This window comes from Balaenoptera borealis (genome assembly GCF_965194805.1).
Source record: "Balaenoptera borealis genome assembly, chromosome: 15".
NCBI classification, from domain to species: Eukaryota; Metazoa; Chordata; class Mammalia; order Artiodactyla; family Balaenopteridae; genus Balaenoptera; species Balaenoptera borealis.
Genome location: NC_138871.1, coordinates 11382573 through 11399254, shown reverse-complemented (window position 1 = coordinate 11399254; position 16682 = coordinate 11382573). Strand labels below are relative to the sequence as shown.

The window sequence follows — 16682 nt, the reverse complement described above, 5'->3', positions numbered from 1 at the left end:
CCGGAGCTTGGCAGCAGGAGCTTTCTCTGTCCACCACCCAGGTCTGAAACGGCCAGTTTTTACCTCCCTGAAGTTGGGTAGGAAAGAACAAAGAGGCTAATTCCTGCCAGCCTAGCTCTAGCCGGTTTTCTAGGACACTTTCCCAAAGGAGTAATGGTGATTCAGAACTGTTTTTTTCAGAAGGGAGGCCTGGCAGTTCTGAAATTAGGTGTTGCTCAAACTCCTGGGAAAGGCTGGCAGGTTTTCAGGATTCCTTACCAATAAACACAAAGTGAAAACAAAGCCACATAAGAGTCTACCCATTTTTTTTTTCTTTTTTAAATTTAAGTATACTTGATTTACAATGTTGTATTAGTTTCAGGTGTACGGCAGAGTAATTCAGTTATACATATATAAAAATATATTCTTTTTCAGATTCTTTTCCATTACAGGTTATTACAAGATATTGAATATAGTTCAATATCAACTATATTGTGCTATACAGGAGGTCCTTGTTGTTTATCTATTTTATACATAGTACTGTGTATATGTTAATCCCAAACTCCTAGTTTATCCCTTCCCTTCTTTCCTCTTTGGTAACCACAAGTTTGTTTTCTATGTCTGTGAGTCTGGTTCTGTTTTGTAAATAAGTTCCTTTGTATCATTTTTTTAGATTCCACATATAAGTGACATCATATGATATTTGTCTTTCTCTGTCTGACTTCCTTTACTTGTATGATAATCTCTAGGTCCATCCATGTGGCTACAAATGGCAATATTTCATTCTTTTTATGGCTGAGTGATATTCCATTGCGTATACACCACGTCTTCTTTATCCATTCATCTGTTGATGGACACTTAGGTTCCTTCCATGTCTTGGCAATTGTAAATAGTACTGCTGTGAACATTGGGGTGCATGTATCTTTTCAAATTAAAATTTTTGTCTTTTCCGGATATATGCCCAGGAGTGAGATTGCTGGATCATATGGTAACTCTATTTTTAGTTTTTAAGGAACCTCCATATTGGCTGCACCAATTTACATTCCCACCAACGGTAATACGAGGGTTCCCTTTTCTCCACACCCTCTCCAGTGTTTATTATTTGTAGACTTTTGGATGATGGCCATTTTGACCGGTGTGGTCTGTCTGTTTTTGAGGACAACCTCTTTTGTGTGAGACTTTCAGGTGAGGGATAATAAATTTTAAAATCTGTACACGTGTACAGGTCTGAACACTCTTCCAAGCACATTCTCATGAAAACAGTATAGACAGAGTTACACAGTTACAACCCCAAGACTTCCCAGTATGATTCCAGAACCGGGGTTATAGGGAAGGGACATTAAGAATAGCTCAGAGAAAACCAGTTGGTACTTATTTGGGGCATGTGACAAAAATTTAACAGATCAAGCTAACTGGCCTCAGACGTTTCAAATGTGTTCTTTTGGGACTGGGAGCTCACAGATCTGGTCCCAGCAGGACTGATGTGGGAGTGGTAAAATGGGATTCTTTTTTCATGTTTCAAAGTTTTGCAAAACTCCATTTGGACCTAACTCATTCCTGCCCTGGGCATTTTTTCTGGGATTTTACAAGTGAAATGTCCTCTGAATAGTTTTCCCAGATTAGCAGCAAATGTAGGAACCCTCCCCTCTGGCTGATGCGGACAGATCGCTGTGGCACTGGCTGTACAGCCTGGGATGGGCTCAGAGCAGAGCTCCAAAAGAGACTCCTCTGGGGGGCCCCTCCCTCAGGCCTCCTGCAGCATTACAGGGTGTCAAGTTCAGGTCTGCAAAAGAATGGGTAGCACAGCAGCCTTTTTGTGGGAGATGCTTCTCGTTGAACTTCCTTGAAAAGCTAATCACCTGCTCTAAAGCCTGTGATGAGGAGGGTCAGGAGAAAGCAGAAAAGTTGTTCTGAAGGCTCTGCTGATGGGGCACCTCAGCGAGCAGGGATGCAGAGACCCTGGAGGGCAGCCCCTAGGACAGTGGGGAGTGGCCACTTGGGGTGATAATGAAGATGCTTCCTCCTCAAAGCCTCTCTTGACAGGCCCTGCCATTGCCGAACCAGATGTGCAAACCCCGAGATGCAGGGCCCGGGCCCACCTGGCCTGGCTCACCTGTGCATCAGCTCACGTTCCCCACGAGAGTTCACGTTCCTTGAGGGCAGAGACTGCCTTCTCCTTGCCTGCTGCCCCAGCTCTCCCCCACCAAGCCCATCTCATGTCATGGCGTGGAACTGCACTGAATCACGCGCCTGACAAATCCTAGGGCCTAAAAAGGAATCCCAGGCTGAGCTGCTGGCCCAATCAAGAAAATGGCTCACTCTCCCTGATTTCACCATCCGCATAAGCAAGAGAGTAAAAGATACTGAATAATAAACAAACTGGCACTTGACCAGGTGAGTGGCATCTGGTGCCAGCACTGAGAACTGGATAATAGATTGCATTTTGTTTCTTAACATAAAAAGACTTCAGTTGTTTTAAATTGTAAATAACCTTAGGACAAGGAGGTTCACAATCTCTTTTTATCTCAGCCATAGTGCGTAGGATAGAGCTAAATCTCTAAGAATTAAGTGAATTTCATAACTACCTAAAGTCTACAAAGAAGATGGCCTTGTAAAATTTCAGTGCTTATGGATTTGCAAGGTTTGCATACAGAGTTACAAATGGGATAAATTAGGAATTTGAGAGTAACATATATATGCTACTATATATAAAATAGATAAACAACAAGGACCTACTGTATAGCATGGGGAACTATCCTCAATATTTTGTAATAGCCTATATGGGAAAAGAATCTGAAAAAGAAAAAAAAAATATATATATATACACATACATATAATAAACTGAATCACTTTGCCATACACCTGAAACTAACACAACATTGTAAATCAACTATACTTCAATAAAAACAATTAAAAAACAAACAAACAAATGGGCATGCCAAACTCTGGAGCATTATACACAAAGCAATTAGTGCAGGCTCTACAACAAACCGCCCTGTGGCAACTGGACACCCTGTGGCCCCTGGACTCACCTTGCACCTCGACGTAGATGGGGTCAGACACGATCTCGTCGTTGTTTATTTTCATCTTACAGATATACGACCCATTGTCTGAACGCTGCACACTGGTTATGCTTCCGGGAGAAACACAAAGATATTTATCGTGACGACCTTTAGAGTTCCTACTATAGGAATGGAATATTCTTCAACTTCTTTGTTCTTCGCGGTGATGATTAACATGGCTAACGTGTGTCACGTGTGTGTCAACACGGCTAGGTCACGGTACCCAGATATTTGGTCAAACGTTACTCTAGATGTAAAGATATTTTTCTGTGAAGGTGTTTTTCAGGTGTGATGAACATTCAGACCAGTCGACTCAAAGTAAAGCAGATGACCCTCCATGGCTTGGGTGGGCCTCATGTAGTCAGTTAAATGCCTTAGAGCATAGACTGAGGTCTTCCGAGGAACAGGAAATTCTGCCTCCAAACTGCCTTTGGGCCTCAAGGCTGCAACATCAACTCTTCCCTGGGCCTCCCGCTGACACCCCACAGATTTCAGAGTTGACAGCACCCACAATTACATTAGCCAATCCTTAAAATAAATCTCTCTCGCTCTCTCCTTGTATGTATATGTGTGTGTGTGTGTGTGTGTGTGTGTGTCCTCTACCGGTTCTGTTTCTCTGAAGAACCCGGCCTAACACATATATTGTCACTTGTCTGGATTTCCATGCTAGGCTCTGTACCAGGGTTCTCTATATCAGAGTACCACCCCTCAAGGCATTTTGCAAATCTGTGGGGTTGTTTTGGATGGTGACAATAACTAGGGGGCGACATGGTTTTCAGGGGCCAGGGGCGACTTTCCCGCATCCCGAATGACCTTCTGAGACTAGAACCTAATCCCATTGTACACACACACAAAGTATTTTGCCCGGTGTTAATATCCATCTCGTTTCCCAGGACCGTGAAAATGGAGGGCCAGTATCCCTTTGTCCTGTTTGGAACTTGGCTGTGACTCGGTCATCGTCTGGAAGACGGATCACTGACAGCACAGCTCTGTCTGCAGCTGCCATGTGCCTGGGTGCACGTCACTGTGGACTTTATTATAATCTCTCCTGGTGTGGTCACACCCGGCATTTACATATTCACATTCATATTATTTAATTATCAGTTGCATTCCTTTCGTTTCCCTCGTATTACAGGATGAACATAAGATATCTTCTATAAACAGGCAGCCTTGGCTCTAAGAGGTTCAGAGTCCTGCTTGCCAATTTCCCAATGTGTTTACAAACAGGGAGTTACACCACAGACGTGAAACCCGCTCTTAGCCGGGGTGGGAAGGGGTGAGACAGTGAGGAACACTTTGAAATGCTCTCAGATGCTCTCCTAGAGAGGATGCCTTTATTAGCCCCAAAGCACTGATTTCTTCTCTGCACATCAGACACAACCAAGAAGACTGTGAATGAAGGAAAAAGAAAAAAGAAGAAACACGTGGAGGGGTCCACCTGCCTTCCTAGCAGCTTGTTCCCCGATATAACTAGTTTATCCCAAAGCAAAATAAAATCTGTCCTCAACCTGTCAAGGGCTAAGGCTTAAGGCTTAAAAGAGACCAGGAAGCTGGCAAGGTCACAAGGGGCCCCATCCCAGTCCAGGGGCAGCTGCCAGGGTTATTAACACAGTACAGTCACCATCAGGAGCTGACAGGCGGCAGTGAAGGGTCCCTGGCCTCTAGAAGCCACAGTTTTCAAAACAAGCACTGGACGCTGTAAATACTGCTTCTCCCAACAACACCATTCTGCAGACCCCCATTAGCCTATGATAAACAGAGTAACGAAAGTACACACCAAGAACGGCATCAGTCACAACTAGGAGGACCAGAGCTGCTCGGGTTAACATCACCTCCTTAATGGTCTCAGGATCCAGCAGTGTGACTGTCCCCTGTCCCCTGCATTTCCTGATGTGCCAATCTAAGCAGTGCCCCATTGACTGGGAATACTCTGTCTTCCCCTCTCCCCTCGTGCCTACGTAGGAGCGATATAATTCTGGAATGCACCTGATGAATGACTGTTGGACTTGGGGAGGATGCAGGGGTCAAGGAAAGGCCGGTCTCTCCATGCTTTAGGGCAGGAGCTGAATGTCACAATGCCTAGAGGTCACCAGGAGAAGACGGAAAGAGACCTCACAGGACCAATATCTCCAAATAACGGGCTAGCTGACGCTTCCCCTAGAATCTGCCAGGATATCAAGGTGACAGGAAGGGGCTGAAGAAAGAGGGGGGGGAGCAGGCGTCTAGGACGATGCGCTGCCCATCGTGGGTAACACCTAGAGGCTGGACGGTACAACGTGGCTTTCAGCAGCTCCTGCAGATTCTGCGCGGCTGACCGGTCTAGTCTTAGCAGTTCCAAGGGAAACCAAGGTTACGGCTACTGAAGAGAGGATCCTTTCTACTCGTTTCACAAGTTCACTTTACAAGAAGCAACATTTTCTTGAGGCAAGACTCGGGGAGGGGCTGGATGCAGCAGACGATAAGATCTGACAGGCTGAGGACACCTACGCCCTCGGAAGACTGGGCTCTGGCTCACGGCCTGGGACCCCGGTGCTGTAGCAGGCTTGCTGCATGACTCAGTGAGCCAGGGACCAGAGAGGAAGTGAAGGCCAGAGAGGGAGGCAGGGTACATCCCCAGGGGGACCGCACCCAGCCCAGGGATGCACAGCACGCCGGAAACCCAGGAAACCAGCAGGCACAAATAACCGTGGGGCAGTATACCTTTGGCAGCAGAAATCAGACCACACAACAAAGTCCAGGAGTGCCTTCCACTAACCAGCAAGGAAAATTCAGACTAGGAGTAAAGCAGGAGAATGCAAAGGGAACGTGATCAAAGCTTGGTCTTTTCTCATTCGCGTCAGGCAGGGTTTAGCATCACTGGGTGAAAAGGACAACGTGTCTGCGTTAATTAGCAAGTCCAGCTCCATCTTCCCTATAGCACAGGAAATGTTTTTCACAAATAATTCTCTTGTTGCTTTCTAGACATCACGTAAAGGCTCCCAGGGTGAAGGGAGTGTGGGGGGTGGGACTGGAGATGGGCGACTGGTCCCCAATCTCCTCCCTCTCCCCAGCAGAAACAGCAGGAAAGGCTCTGAGCTCAGAATAGCAACCTAGGCATTCGGACGATGACTGAGTAAGGAGTTCCAGAAAGAACACAGAAAGGGGAGGAGGGAGGCATAATTCAAGAAAATGTCCGGAACGGGAGATACGGGTCTTTCCTAACCTGACACCTAGGTGGGCAGCACAGCAAGAGAGAAAAGACCCACCAAGGGGCTTCACCAGGCAATGTCACACCTCTAAGATAAAGTGGAGACCCCCCAAAAGCTTCCAGAGAAAAGAAAAGCAGGTAATTTACGACTGACTCAGAAAAGTATCATGCTTCTCAAGAACAACTCTGAGAGCGAAAAGGAAACAGAGCAATGATTTCAAGATGACAGCAGGAAATTATTTTCCTTTTGAATTCTGTATCTGGCCAAACTACCTCAAGGTGGTGGTAGGAAAAACATGGCATTTTCAGACACGTGAGGGGCCAGCAAGTGAGTAGAGGCTGGGCCCCATGCCAAGGTGACAGAGTAAAGCCAGGAAGAGGGGGAGCTGAGCTCCAGGGAACAGAAGCTGGAAATCAGCAGGAACGAGGCTCCCCAAAATGACAGCAAAGTTGACTCAGCCAGACCCCAGACCTGGAGGGCAACGTGTCTGGGCGGGAGGGAAAGGGACAGCTCCAGGACTGGCACCTCCAAGGAAGAACACCAGTCCTGAGAATTTGGTCATTTTGAGAGGAGATGCATATTTTCCTTTAAAACGTGGGGGGAGAATGAGCGATTGAAACTTAAGAGAATTCAGCGAACCAACAGGCAAGGAAACTATTAAATTCAGGAAAATCAAAAAGCTCTACGAGAAGTACAATGTCATTACAGCTGACCACATGATTCGCCTGAAAATAGCATTTCCATAGCCACAAAAATTGTGAACTCTGGGCACTGATTTAACCACAGCTGTGAGTAGTACCCTATTAGATTAACATACCATGCTGGGGCCTGGCACGGGCATGCACACACACACCACACACACACACACACACACACACACACACACACACACACGACTCATGGACTGAATATCTCTGGAAAGTTACCCAATAAATGGGTCACCTCAGCTCCCGACTGGGAAAGAGCAAGGGGGCTGGAATGCAAGCGCTAACTTTCGGACAGTTAGACTACTTTACCATGTGTAGGCACTTTAAAAAAAAAGTATAAGAATTCCATCAGCTTTTGGTCAAACATCTGAACAGGGGAAGACCAAAGAAACCACAGATTCTGCCACAGCGTCTAGACAGGAACCACCTGGAGAGAGCCATGGCGGTGGGACAACAGCTGCAAAAGCCCATCACACCAGCATCCCCTCAGCTGACGTAGCCCCAGGGCATCCTACAAGGACACACAGCATCTCTCTGGCCCTCAGACCTATTACAACTAGGCTGGCCTGCTCAGAAATGGCTCGCAAGGAGTACCTAAGCTCTCAAGCCTTCTTAAAAGACGTATAAAAAAGGACCAATATTGGATGAATGCCTAGAGTAGTCAAATTCACAGAGAAAGAATGTGGAATAGAGGTTACCGAGGGCTGGAGGGGAAGGGGAGCGGGGAGTTAGTGTTTCATGGTTATGGGGTTTCAGTTTGAGATGATGAAACAGCTCTGGAGATGGATGGTGGTGACAGTGGCATAACGACGTGAATGTACTCAAGGCCACTGACTTGGATATTCAAAAAGGGTTAAAATGGTTTAAGTTTTATGTTATGTGTATGTTATCACAATAAAAAAAAACCATGAAAAATGGAAAAAAAAACTTTTAAAAGAAATACAAAGACGACCCACTGATAAGCATCCTGTTTTATCCTGCCATCGTTCAAGTGGCGCTGACAGGATTCCATGGATCACCTGAGCTCAGGGATCTTGGACAAAACCTGAGCTGAAAGGAAGTCTGAATATAAAGCAAGTCCAAAAGTCTCAGGGATCAATGGCTAAAAATAACTTTTCCAGCTGATGGTTTGGCTAAACAAATTAGGTTCTTACTTTCTAGATGTTTGGCTGATTTCTCATGCACGATTCCATTTTGGGGTCACAGGATAAAGAACAGCCAGCAATGGCATCAGGCAGACGCACACCCGCACCCCGCCCCGCCTGTGGCAAGGGTCTCGGCACGCAGCGCCTGCGGGGGCCCCGCCAACACAAGCGTCTCAGGCGCCAGGAGCCCGCAGGGACCCAAACTACCTACTTAACATGTTTACCAAGAAAATGTAGGAAGAAAGTAAAATCCTTCTAGCTTTAGCTACTGGGAAGGATGCCAGAATTTAAAGAGTACTGGGAATACCTAGACTACAAAGAAAACAAACATCAAATACTTTCCCTTCTCCATAAATCGCCCAATAACTAAATCTGCAGGGCCTGTCAGTTTACAGGAACATCAGCTTTTGTTTTTGCTTGCGGGTGAGTCTCCCCAAGTCTTCTGATCTCAAGGCTGGTGCCTTCCTGATGAGGTAGTGTTTTACCTGATGAGGGAGTGTTTCCACCTAAGCGAGAGAGCTTTTTACACCCCATACCAGATTTTAGATCTATGTCCCACAAATTACACCCTCCTTCAGAGACTTCAGGGGAAGCTCTTGGCTAAGCAGGGTCCCGGGGCTGGACGAGCTGATAACAGGTGTAGATGGGGCGGGATACTGGTTGGAGTGTCAAGGGGGATGCTCAGCCTGGTGACCTAAGTCCCACAGTCTAGCAACTGCTTTCAAGTGATGTACCATCCAGGACTATGCAAGGGGTGGGGGGGGTAAGTAGGGATGGTGGTGTGGATTTTCAGTATTCATCACCAGGCTATCAGTTAAGAATACTCCAACCTACTAGCAGACACTGAATGCTTCCTACACCCATTAATGAAAGATGACTCGACTCTATCAATAATAATAGACATCTAAGTGAAACGTGAACTATTAGCATAGGATAGACCCAGCTCAGGAGGGCATCTGGATTTGAAGTCCCACATCAGTTACTTCTTCCCTTGTGTATGCCACCAACCTTGGCATTTTGAAAATAATTTTTAACGTTTTCCCTTTATAATTCCATTTGCACTCTCTATAAATGAATCCGTTTTACAATAGCAAGTTACAGTGGCATATCACAGCCATTAAAATATTTTGAAGACTTTTAGTAATATAGGTGAATATTCATCATACAATAAGTGCATGAAATAAGACATACATCTATGTAATAAAATACTAATTTGATTTCAAGCATCTTAGAGTTCCATATGCTTGGAAAAGTTTTCTCGGGGTTGTGGGCCATAGTTTCCTTCTCTGTACTTGTTTGGTATCTTCCAAGTATTTAACAAAATACATATATAACTATGAAAACAAAATACATACATAACTATTAAAATAACTTAAAAATGCACATATATAGGAGCTAAGACCAAGTAGTTTCAGAAATCTGCTGGGGATACTCTCACGCATGATGCCAAAACAAATCTCCTTTAACCTTTCCAGGGTACATGGGATTCATACTGAAATGCCTGTGAGTTCCTCCTATCATTCCCACCCTCCCACACCTAGTTTCAATAAACTGAGGGTTGACTACAAGATGTGGTCACCCTTGAGCAGCAGAAGTGTCCTTCCCTTGGTCCTGACGCAGGGCCCTCCTCCCCTAAAGGCCAAATCTAAAATCTGATGGCAACACTACCTTAAACACATCAACGCCACCTTAGCGCTTCTGCACTTGACATTTGAGCCTCCCTTCCCCTCCATTCTGTTCACAGCACAAGCAGGACAGGACCAGGTCTGTCCTTCGTGTCTCAATGCCCAGACGTTCAGGGCAAGGCTGGCTGTTTTTATAACTAGTGGGCAGTTGCCTGTGTTGTGATTTGAAAAAAAAATCTCTATTCCTTGTGCCTAAAATGATGTCACCAGTGAATGTTAAAGCTTTCCTTAGTGTAAATTACTTATCATATTCTCTTCTTCCTTTGGAAAGGAGAGCGCTATGATGGCCACTGTGAGAAAGAGTGGAAGGAATAACAGAGATGAAAGTTCCAGTGCTTTAAATCTGCACGCCTCTTAAACTACACCTTCAACCAGGACAGGTTTTGTTTTAGGATCAAAGACCAGAAGCTTGACTAACTCTAATTTTTAGAATGAGGAGTTTGGGAGTTTAAGTGTGGGGTGGGCAGGAGCCAAGCGTCTGCATGATATGAAAGAGAAAACATGAACCAATATCAGGTTAAGAGAGTTAAATGCAGCATCCACAATCCTGCCAGGCTTCAGCAACTCCCAGCTGCTTCGTATTTAAAGCACAAGTGCAGGTGCAAACTGTGGACTCCCCATTCCGGAGACCTAATCATTTCAAAATTCATGTCCATTCTGTCCTTTTTTATTATAATAACACCTTATAGAAAAATGGTTCCGTGATCTAACTGAAAATACTTTGTGTTTTTCTTTACAGTTCCTCTGACCCCTGCCTATATACAGACATCTATCTTTTGCACATTCCCTTAAATAAACGTGGTCCATGCAGGTCCTGTTAGTGGCAACTCCAGCAAAATTGTAGGCTAACGAATTCCTGATAAAATGGCATCCACTGAAAACCTAGAACTAGTGTTTAACTCTTCACTGTTTCTGGGAACCAGAGTGGATTTCCTTAGGGCCCGTGAAGATTTGAGAAGAGAGGATACTGCAGGTGTGCATATCAGGTTCCCTGGTTAAGGATGACCAGCTTACTATCTAGTGATCCTGGGCAAGACACCCTACTCTTAAGGACCTCAGGGTCCTCATATAAAAGACATCAAATTAGGGTCTCCAACATCCTTTTCTCTTGGGAAGAAATTACACAAATATTGATAATCTTGATCAAGTCACTATAATTTACTTCACTGAATCACCCACAGTTACAGTGCTGCTTAATAAAGTTGAAGAATATTCTAACGGTGGACTTAGTGCTGTTCCAGATATTACTCAGTTCAGCTGAGTGTCCATCCTTTGCAAGAATTCTGATCACTAAATTTGCTTAGTTGGGAGGTCACATAAGATTTTTTTCTCTTCCAAATGAGTTTATGAGAGTTCAGCTGAATACATGCAAAAGTATACATTTTTCTCTAAAGTTCTCAAAATATCACCCAGTCACCTTCTAAACTTTAAAAACATCAGTTCAGAATAAGACACTGTCTAAGTTTAAAAACTCTCCAAATCTTTTGAATATCTAATGGCCCCTAAGAGCACACCTAGAGCTGCCAGTCAGGCGGTCCAAACCCATCTCCTTGGCAAGAAGACCAGGGAAGATGCAGCGGCTCACCCATGGTCTCATGGGGGCCGGTGGCAGGACCTCCACCTGGGACTCGCAGCTCAGACAGCAGGGCTGCGCTTTCCTCCTAAATGACCCTGGGTGAGACCAATGTGCCAGCTTTTTGTTTCCATAAGCCTTTAAACCTTATTCATTATGAAATGGTGATTTTAGTTCTCCCATCAGAAGCTGTGTCTATATAATGGAAAAACGTCTGTGTTTTGTAGTTGATGGAGAAAAAAATATAGTCCTGAGCAAGACACCCGAGTCTTGACACTGGCGGAGAATGGCAGCCCGAGAGACCCAGCCAGAGTTTAAATCGACCAACGGGAAATGCGGAAATTGTTTTCTTTTCCTTGATGATGACCAAGATAACTGGTAAAATGCTAAAAAGGGGGGTCATCTTATGAATGTGTTGACACACTAAACTCTAACTGGAGTCATCAGGTCTATGGTAGCTCCGACGTGGTTTTCTGAAAAGGAAACACACAATGATTCACCAGAAGACATGACACAGTCTGGAAGAGGCCCAAACATCAGGTTGGAGAAAGTGAAAACACAGCAGATCAAAGAGGGCTCCACTCGGCATGGAGGAATCCCAGAGAAAAGCCTCTTGAGTCAATGCTGCCGGGCTCCGAATTCATTCTGAACCTTTAGCGGCCACAGTCCACCTAATTCTAAAACTGTACATGCCAGGAAGTCCTGATGTAAACACAAACAAACAAAACCCCTCCTGGCTAAGAGGAAAGAGTAGAGAATGAAAAGGGACGGTGAGAAGAGAAGCAGCTGTCTCGCTGTCTCCAGTATCTGCGGTATGAGGGCTCAACCCTTGGGACGATGGATTATTCCAGATTTATGTCCTGGCCTGGCTTATCCTTGTCACTCCCTGCAACTCATTGGGCCTGCCCCTGCCAACACAAAGTGGAATGCTGAGATGGTGAGCCACGTGGCCAAAGATCTGTCTCAATTCCCCAGACTTCACACTTTCCGCCTCCTTCCTACCCCAACATGAGGGCAGCATCAGTACCAGCATCTGCAGCCGCAGAGGGTGCTGGGAGAGGGAGAAGGGAGAGGAGATAGGGCGAACGAAAGGGGTGGAGGGCCGCCTTGTTTCACAAGTTCCACGCCCACCTGGTGAGTTAGATGTCTCCTGTTCTCACTGTTCTCACTCTCTGGGAGAGCTCTTGAGTCCAGCAGGCCTTGACAGGACTTACAGGCCAGCTGGGAGGAGCATCTGATCACCAAGAGTTCCAGTAGGGCCAAAAGCCAGTAGAAAAGAAATCGGCAATACAATCAGCTATTAATCTACACTCTAAATGGACCAGTGGGGTTGCTAACACAGAAATCAGAAGGCTGTTAGTTCTTTACAAGCCTTTTGCTTTTGAATGAGCAAAAGCGTAAAAACATTTTAAAAGAAAGGAAGAAAGAACACTTACCTGAAGGAAGCGATGATTGCTGTAACTTCATCATCTGGATAAAACTGAGTGATTGCATGATGGGCCCCCAGCAATTCCTTCCCATCTTTCCACCAAGAAATAGCTGCACTGTCCTGGTATATATTAGGTATGTTGATCGAGCAATTAAACTTGACATCTTTGTGTTCAGAAAGTATTATGTGGCCAACCGTGTGATTAAATGCAAGAGGCGGTAGGGACGTGGACCTGGCGGACGTCACTCCAGGAAGGGCTGCATTTCCGGTGTGCGGTCTTCCAGGCTGGATGGGTGGAAACACGGAGGTGGGCTGGAACCCACTGGTGTGAGGAAAGGAAAATGGTGTGTGGTCAGTCTGCAGGCTTCCCGGGAAAGAGCCGGGGAACAGCGGGTTGGGCTTGGTTTCTTTGCTCACCTCAGCGACAGCTGCAAAACAGAAGATTGGATTTTTAGCCTTTTAAATAATGGAGTTTTCCAAGTAGGTCCCCAACTTAACAGGCCATGATGAGAGAGTAACAGGCATCCTGAATGTCCTCAGAAAGGATGAGTGGAATTTATTTAACACACACGAACAGTGTGAATATTCTCTTTCACAAGTTCATTCATTTGCTTACTTCCTTCTTTCTAAAGAATACGTAAGAAATATAATGCCCCCATCAAAATTTTTTCTTTTTTTAAATTGAGACATAATTGATATATATATTACATATTTGTTTCAGGTGTACAATGCAGTGATTCCATATTTGTATATTTTGCCAAATGATCGCTGCAATAAGTCTAGTTAATATCCATCACCACACATAGTGAGACACTTTTTCTCTTGTGATGAGAACTTTTAAGATCTACCCTCTTAGCAACTTTCAAATATATGATACAGTACTATTAACTACAGTCAGCATTAACTCCATTACATCCCCAGGACTTACCTATTTTATAACTGGAAGTTTGTATCTTTTGAGCACTTCACCCATATTTTTTTTTTTTTTGGCCACCGCGCCGCGTTGCACGTGGGATCTTAGCTCCCCAACCAGGGATCGAACCCGCGTCCCTTGCATTGGAAGCACGGAGTTGTAACCACTGGACCACCAGGGAAGACCCTCACCCATTTTTTGAAATTTGTGACTCATTCCAAATCCCTCATACCCATCTCACCAGCACGGCAGGCAGGTGATGGCGCCTGAGATCACCTTCCTACTCTCTGCTCAGTCAGAAGACTATGCTTGGCCAACAGTCTTGCAAAGGCTGCTACTGGTCACAAAGGGGCGAGTTTACAATTCTTGTGCCTCAGCATGACCTACCCTAGGCATGGGGGGAAAAAAATCAACATGTGCTTATGTCACCAGCTATAGAATGACTTGGAGCTTCCAGCAAAATGCTTGCCTGCAGGAATAGACCTGGAAATACTTTGATTTCATTTGACCCACAAGAATTTCTAAAAATATAGGCTCACAACAGTTGTACTTTTAGTTTTAAAGGCATTTTTGGAACGTACATTCTATACTAGTTGTAATTTATTCAAATGCTTTGACCACGGGTGGTGAGACAGGCAGGGAGGAGAGACACAGGCTGGCATCTTGTGGGTGAGTGACCGGGGGTACACAGAGGCGCCCCATGCCTGCTCAAGGCGCCTCCTGCCTCCTGCCACGCTCAGGATGTCACACCCTCCTGCGCTCCTGAGTGCGTGTGTGCAGGGGGTGCAGACTTAGCAAACAAGAACAGAAGACACCCAGTTAAACTTGAATTTCAGATAAACAACAAGAAATTTTTAGTATAGGGACTTCCCTGGTGGTCCAGTGGTTAAGACTTTGCCTTCCAGTGCAGGGGCTGCAGGTTCGATCCCCGGTCGGGGAGCTAAGATCCCACATGCCTCGCGGCCAAAAAACCAAAACATAAAACAGAAGCAATATTGTAACAAATTCAATAAAGACTTGAAAAATGGTCCATATCAAAAAAAAAAAATCTTAAAAAAATTTTTTGAGTATAAGGATTCAGTTAAGTACTTATTGGGTGAATGGAGGTACAAGCAGATTTGGGGGCAAAAGCGGGGATCTGAGAATTTGTACCTCTGGCTTCCTCCCTGTAGGTCACTCTGGACCACACTTATCCCTCAGTGGAGGGCCGGGGCTCCTGCCAGGAACTCCTCTCCATCCGGCTCTCTCCCCCCCACCAGGTCAACTCTCACAGTTGCTGCATTTGGGAACTGCGTCCGGGGTGAATGCCAGGTTGGAGGACAAGAGGTTTCACTATAAGAAACCAGGGAGGGCTCATTGCTTGTCCTTGAGGCTGAGGTCTCGGGGGCTCTGGGAGTGCAGGGGTTCTCTGCAGGCTCTGGGGGAGGGCTTTGTGGGTCGACTGCTGGCTGGCCTTGAGCTCAGTCGTCCAGACAGATTAGTGTGCTGTGATGGGAGTGGTGATTTATTCCAAGGAGTGGAGGTCAGGGTGATTCTGCAGAGAGGGGCCCCTGCCTCTCCTGTCGTCCCCATGCCAGGCAAACTTTATGTACAGGAATGGCAGGAAGAGGTGAAGCCCATCTTCTCTGATTTGGGGGTCTCTTCCGCAATAATGGATGCTCCCCATCTTGTCTGATTTGGGGATCCCTCTGCAGTAATGGCTGCTCTGGCTATTTATCTTATGCCTGCAGACCCTCCTCAGAACACTCTTTTTCTACAGGCTTCAAAGCACTTACAATTCACCTCTGCCTCTTGGAGGCAAACTTACCTGCAGTCTTTCCTATTTCTTCAGGTGGGGAGTCAGGGGTTTTGTCCAAATAACTTTTTTGTCGTTGTGTGTTAAATATAAGGCAAAAAAGTAGAGTGGGAGAAGTAAATGATGCTTCCTTTGGTTTGTTTAATTTCCTTAAAAACACTGAACATTCCTGGGACTTCCCTGGTGGTCCAGTGGTTAAGACTCTGCCTTCCAATGCAGGGGCGCAGGTTCAACCCTGGTTGGGGAACTAAGATCCCACATGCAGCGGGGCAACTAAGCCTGTGCGCTCTGGAGCCCGTGAGCCACAACTAGAGAGCCCACGTGTTGCAACTACTGAGCCCGCACACTCTGGAGCCCACCTGCCACAACTAGAGAGAAGCCCCGCACACCGCAATGAAAGTTCCTGCACGCCGCAACTAAGACCCAATGCAGCCAAATAAATAAATATTAAAAAAAAAATTGAGCATTTCTAATTATAAAGGTAACACAAGTCTGTTGTAAAAAATTCAACTATTTATGGGAGCACAGAAAGTATAAAATGGAAACCTGTTTTGTAATCCCAACCGCGCAAGATAACCTCTGGTTATAGCCTGGGGTATAAGCTTTAGTTTACTATGAGCTGAGCTGCTCATTGAACGAACTAATGGCAAAGCCGCCCGGTCAGATGACATCACTGAAACTGGGGAGCAGCCAAAACCCTGTAATCACTATGGATGGTTTAAAAGATAACTGATCTCCACAATTTCATTTGCCAGAAGCTGGTAGTACGATTTAATTGCCAACAGATATTTACATAATAGCACCTCCAGGTCTAAGATTTGCTGTGACTGCCTAATGGGATATGGAAAGGCACCTGCCCCAGGAGAGGGGCAGCAGAGGGTACCAGGAGTTAAAGGGGGGAGGGGACACAGCTAACTGTGTGCTGGTGGGAGGCTTTCCCTGATCTCCCCACCGCCACCCTGTCTAGTTAAACCTCCCAGGTCAGGTGCTGGGACCCTCCCCTTTTGTAACATCTGTAATTACTCATTCAATTCTTTCTCCCCTGCTGGGCTGACTGACAGCCCCCCACACTGTAGTCAGTTCCTTGGAGGTGCTCAGAATAGGTTTGCTGAATGAATAAGTAAGGGCATGAATTAAAGGAGGGGTAGGGGAGGAGGGACAGGGTTTCAAGGGGCAGAGGTGGTGGAAAACTGGAGTGAAAGGAAG

The 16682-nt window shown here is 45.7% G+C and overlaps 1 protein-coding gene across 2 annotated transcripts in view; it reads right to left on the bottom strand.

Annotated features, from left to right (window-relative positions):
* MERTK (MER proto-oncogene, tyrosine kinase) overlaps window positions 1–16682 on the bottom strand; it is a 115520-nt gene that overhangs the window by 78571 nt on the left and 20267 nt on the right. For both annotated transcript variants that reach the window (XM_082357827.1, XM_082357826.1), the window contains exons 2-3: window positions 12776–13196; window positions 3012–3112 (exon numbers count right to left, since the gene is read on the bottom strand). In XM_082357827.1, coding sequence (XP_082213953.1) covers window positions 3012–3112; window positions 12776–13196 — 522 coding nt within the window. The remainder of the gene's footprint in view (window positions 1–3011; window positions 3113–12775; window positions 13197–16682) is intronic.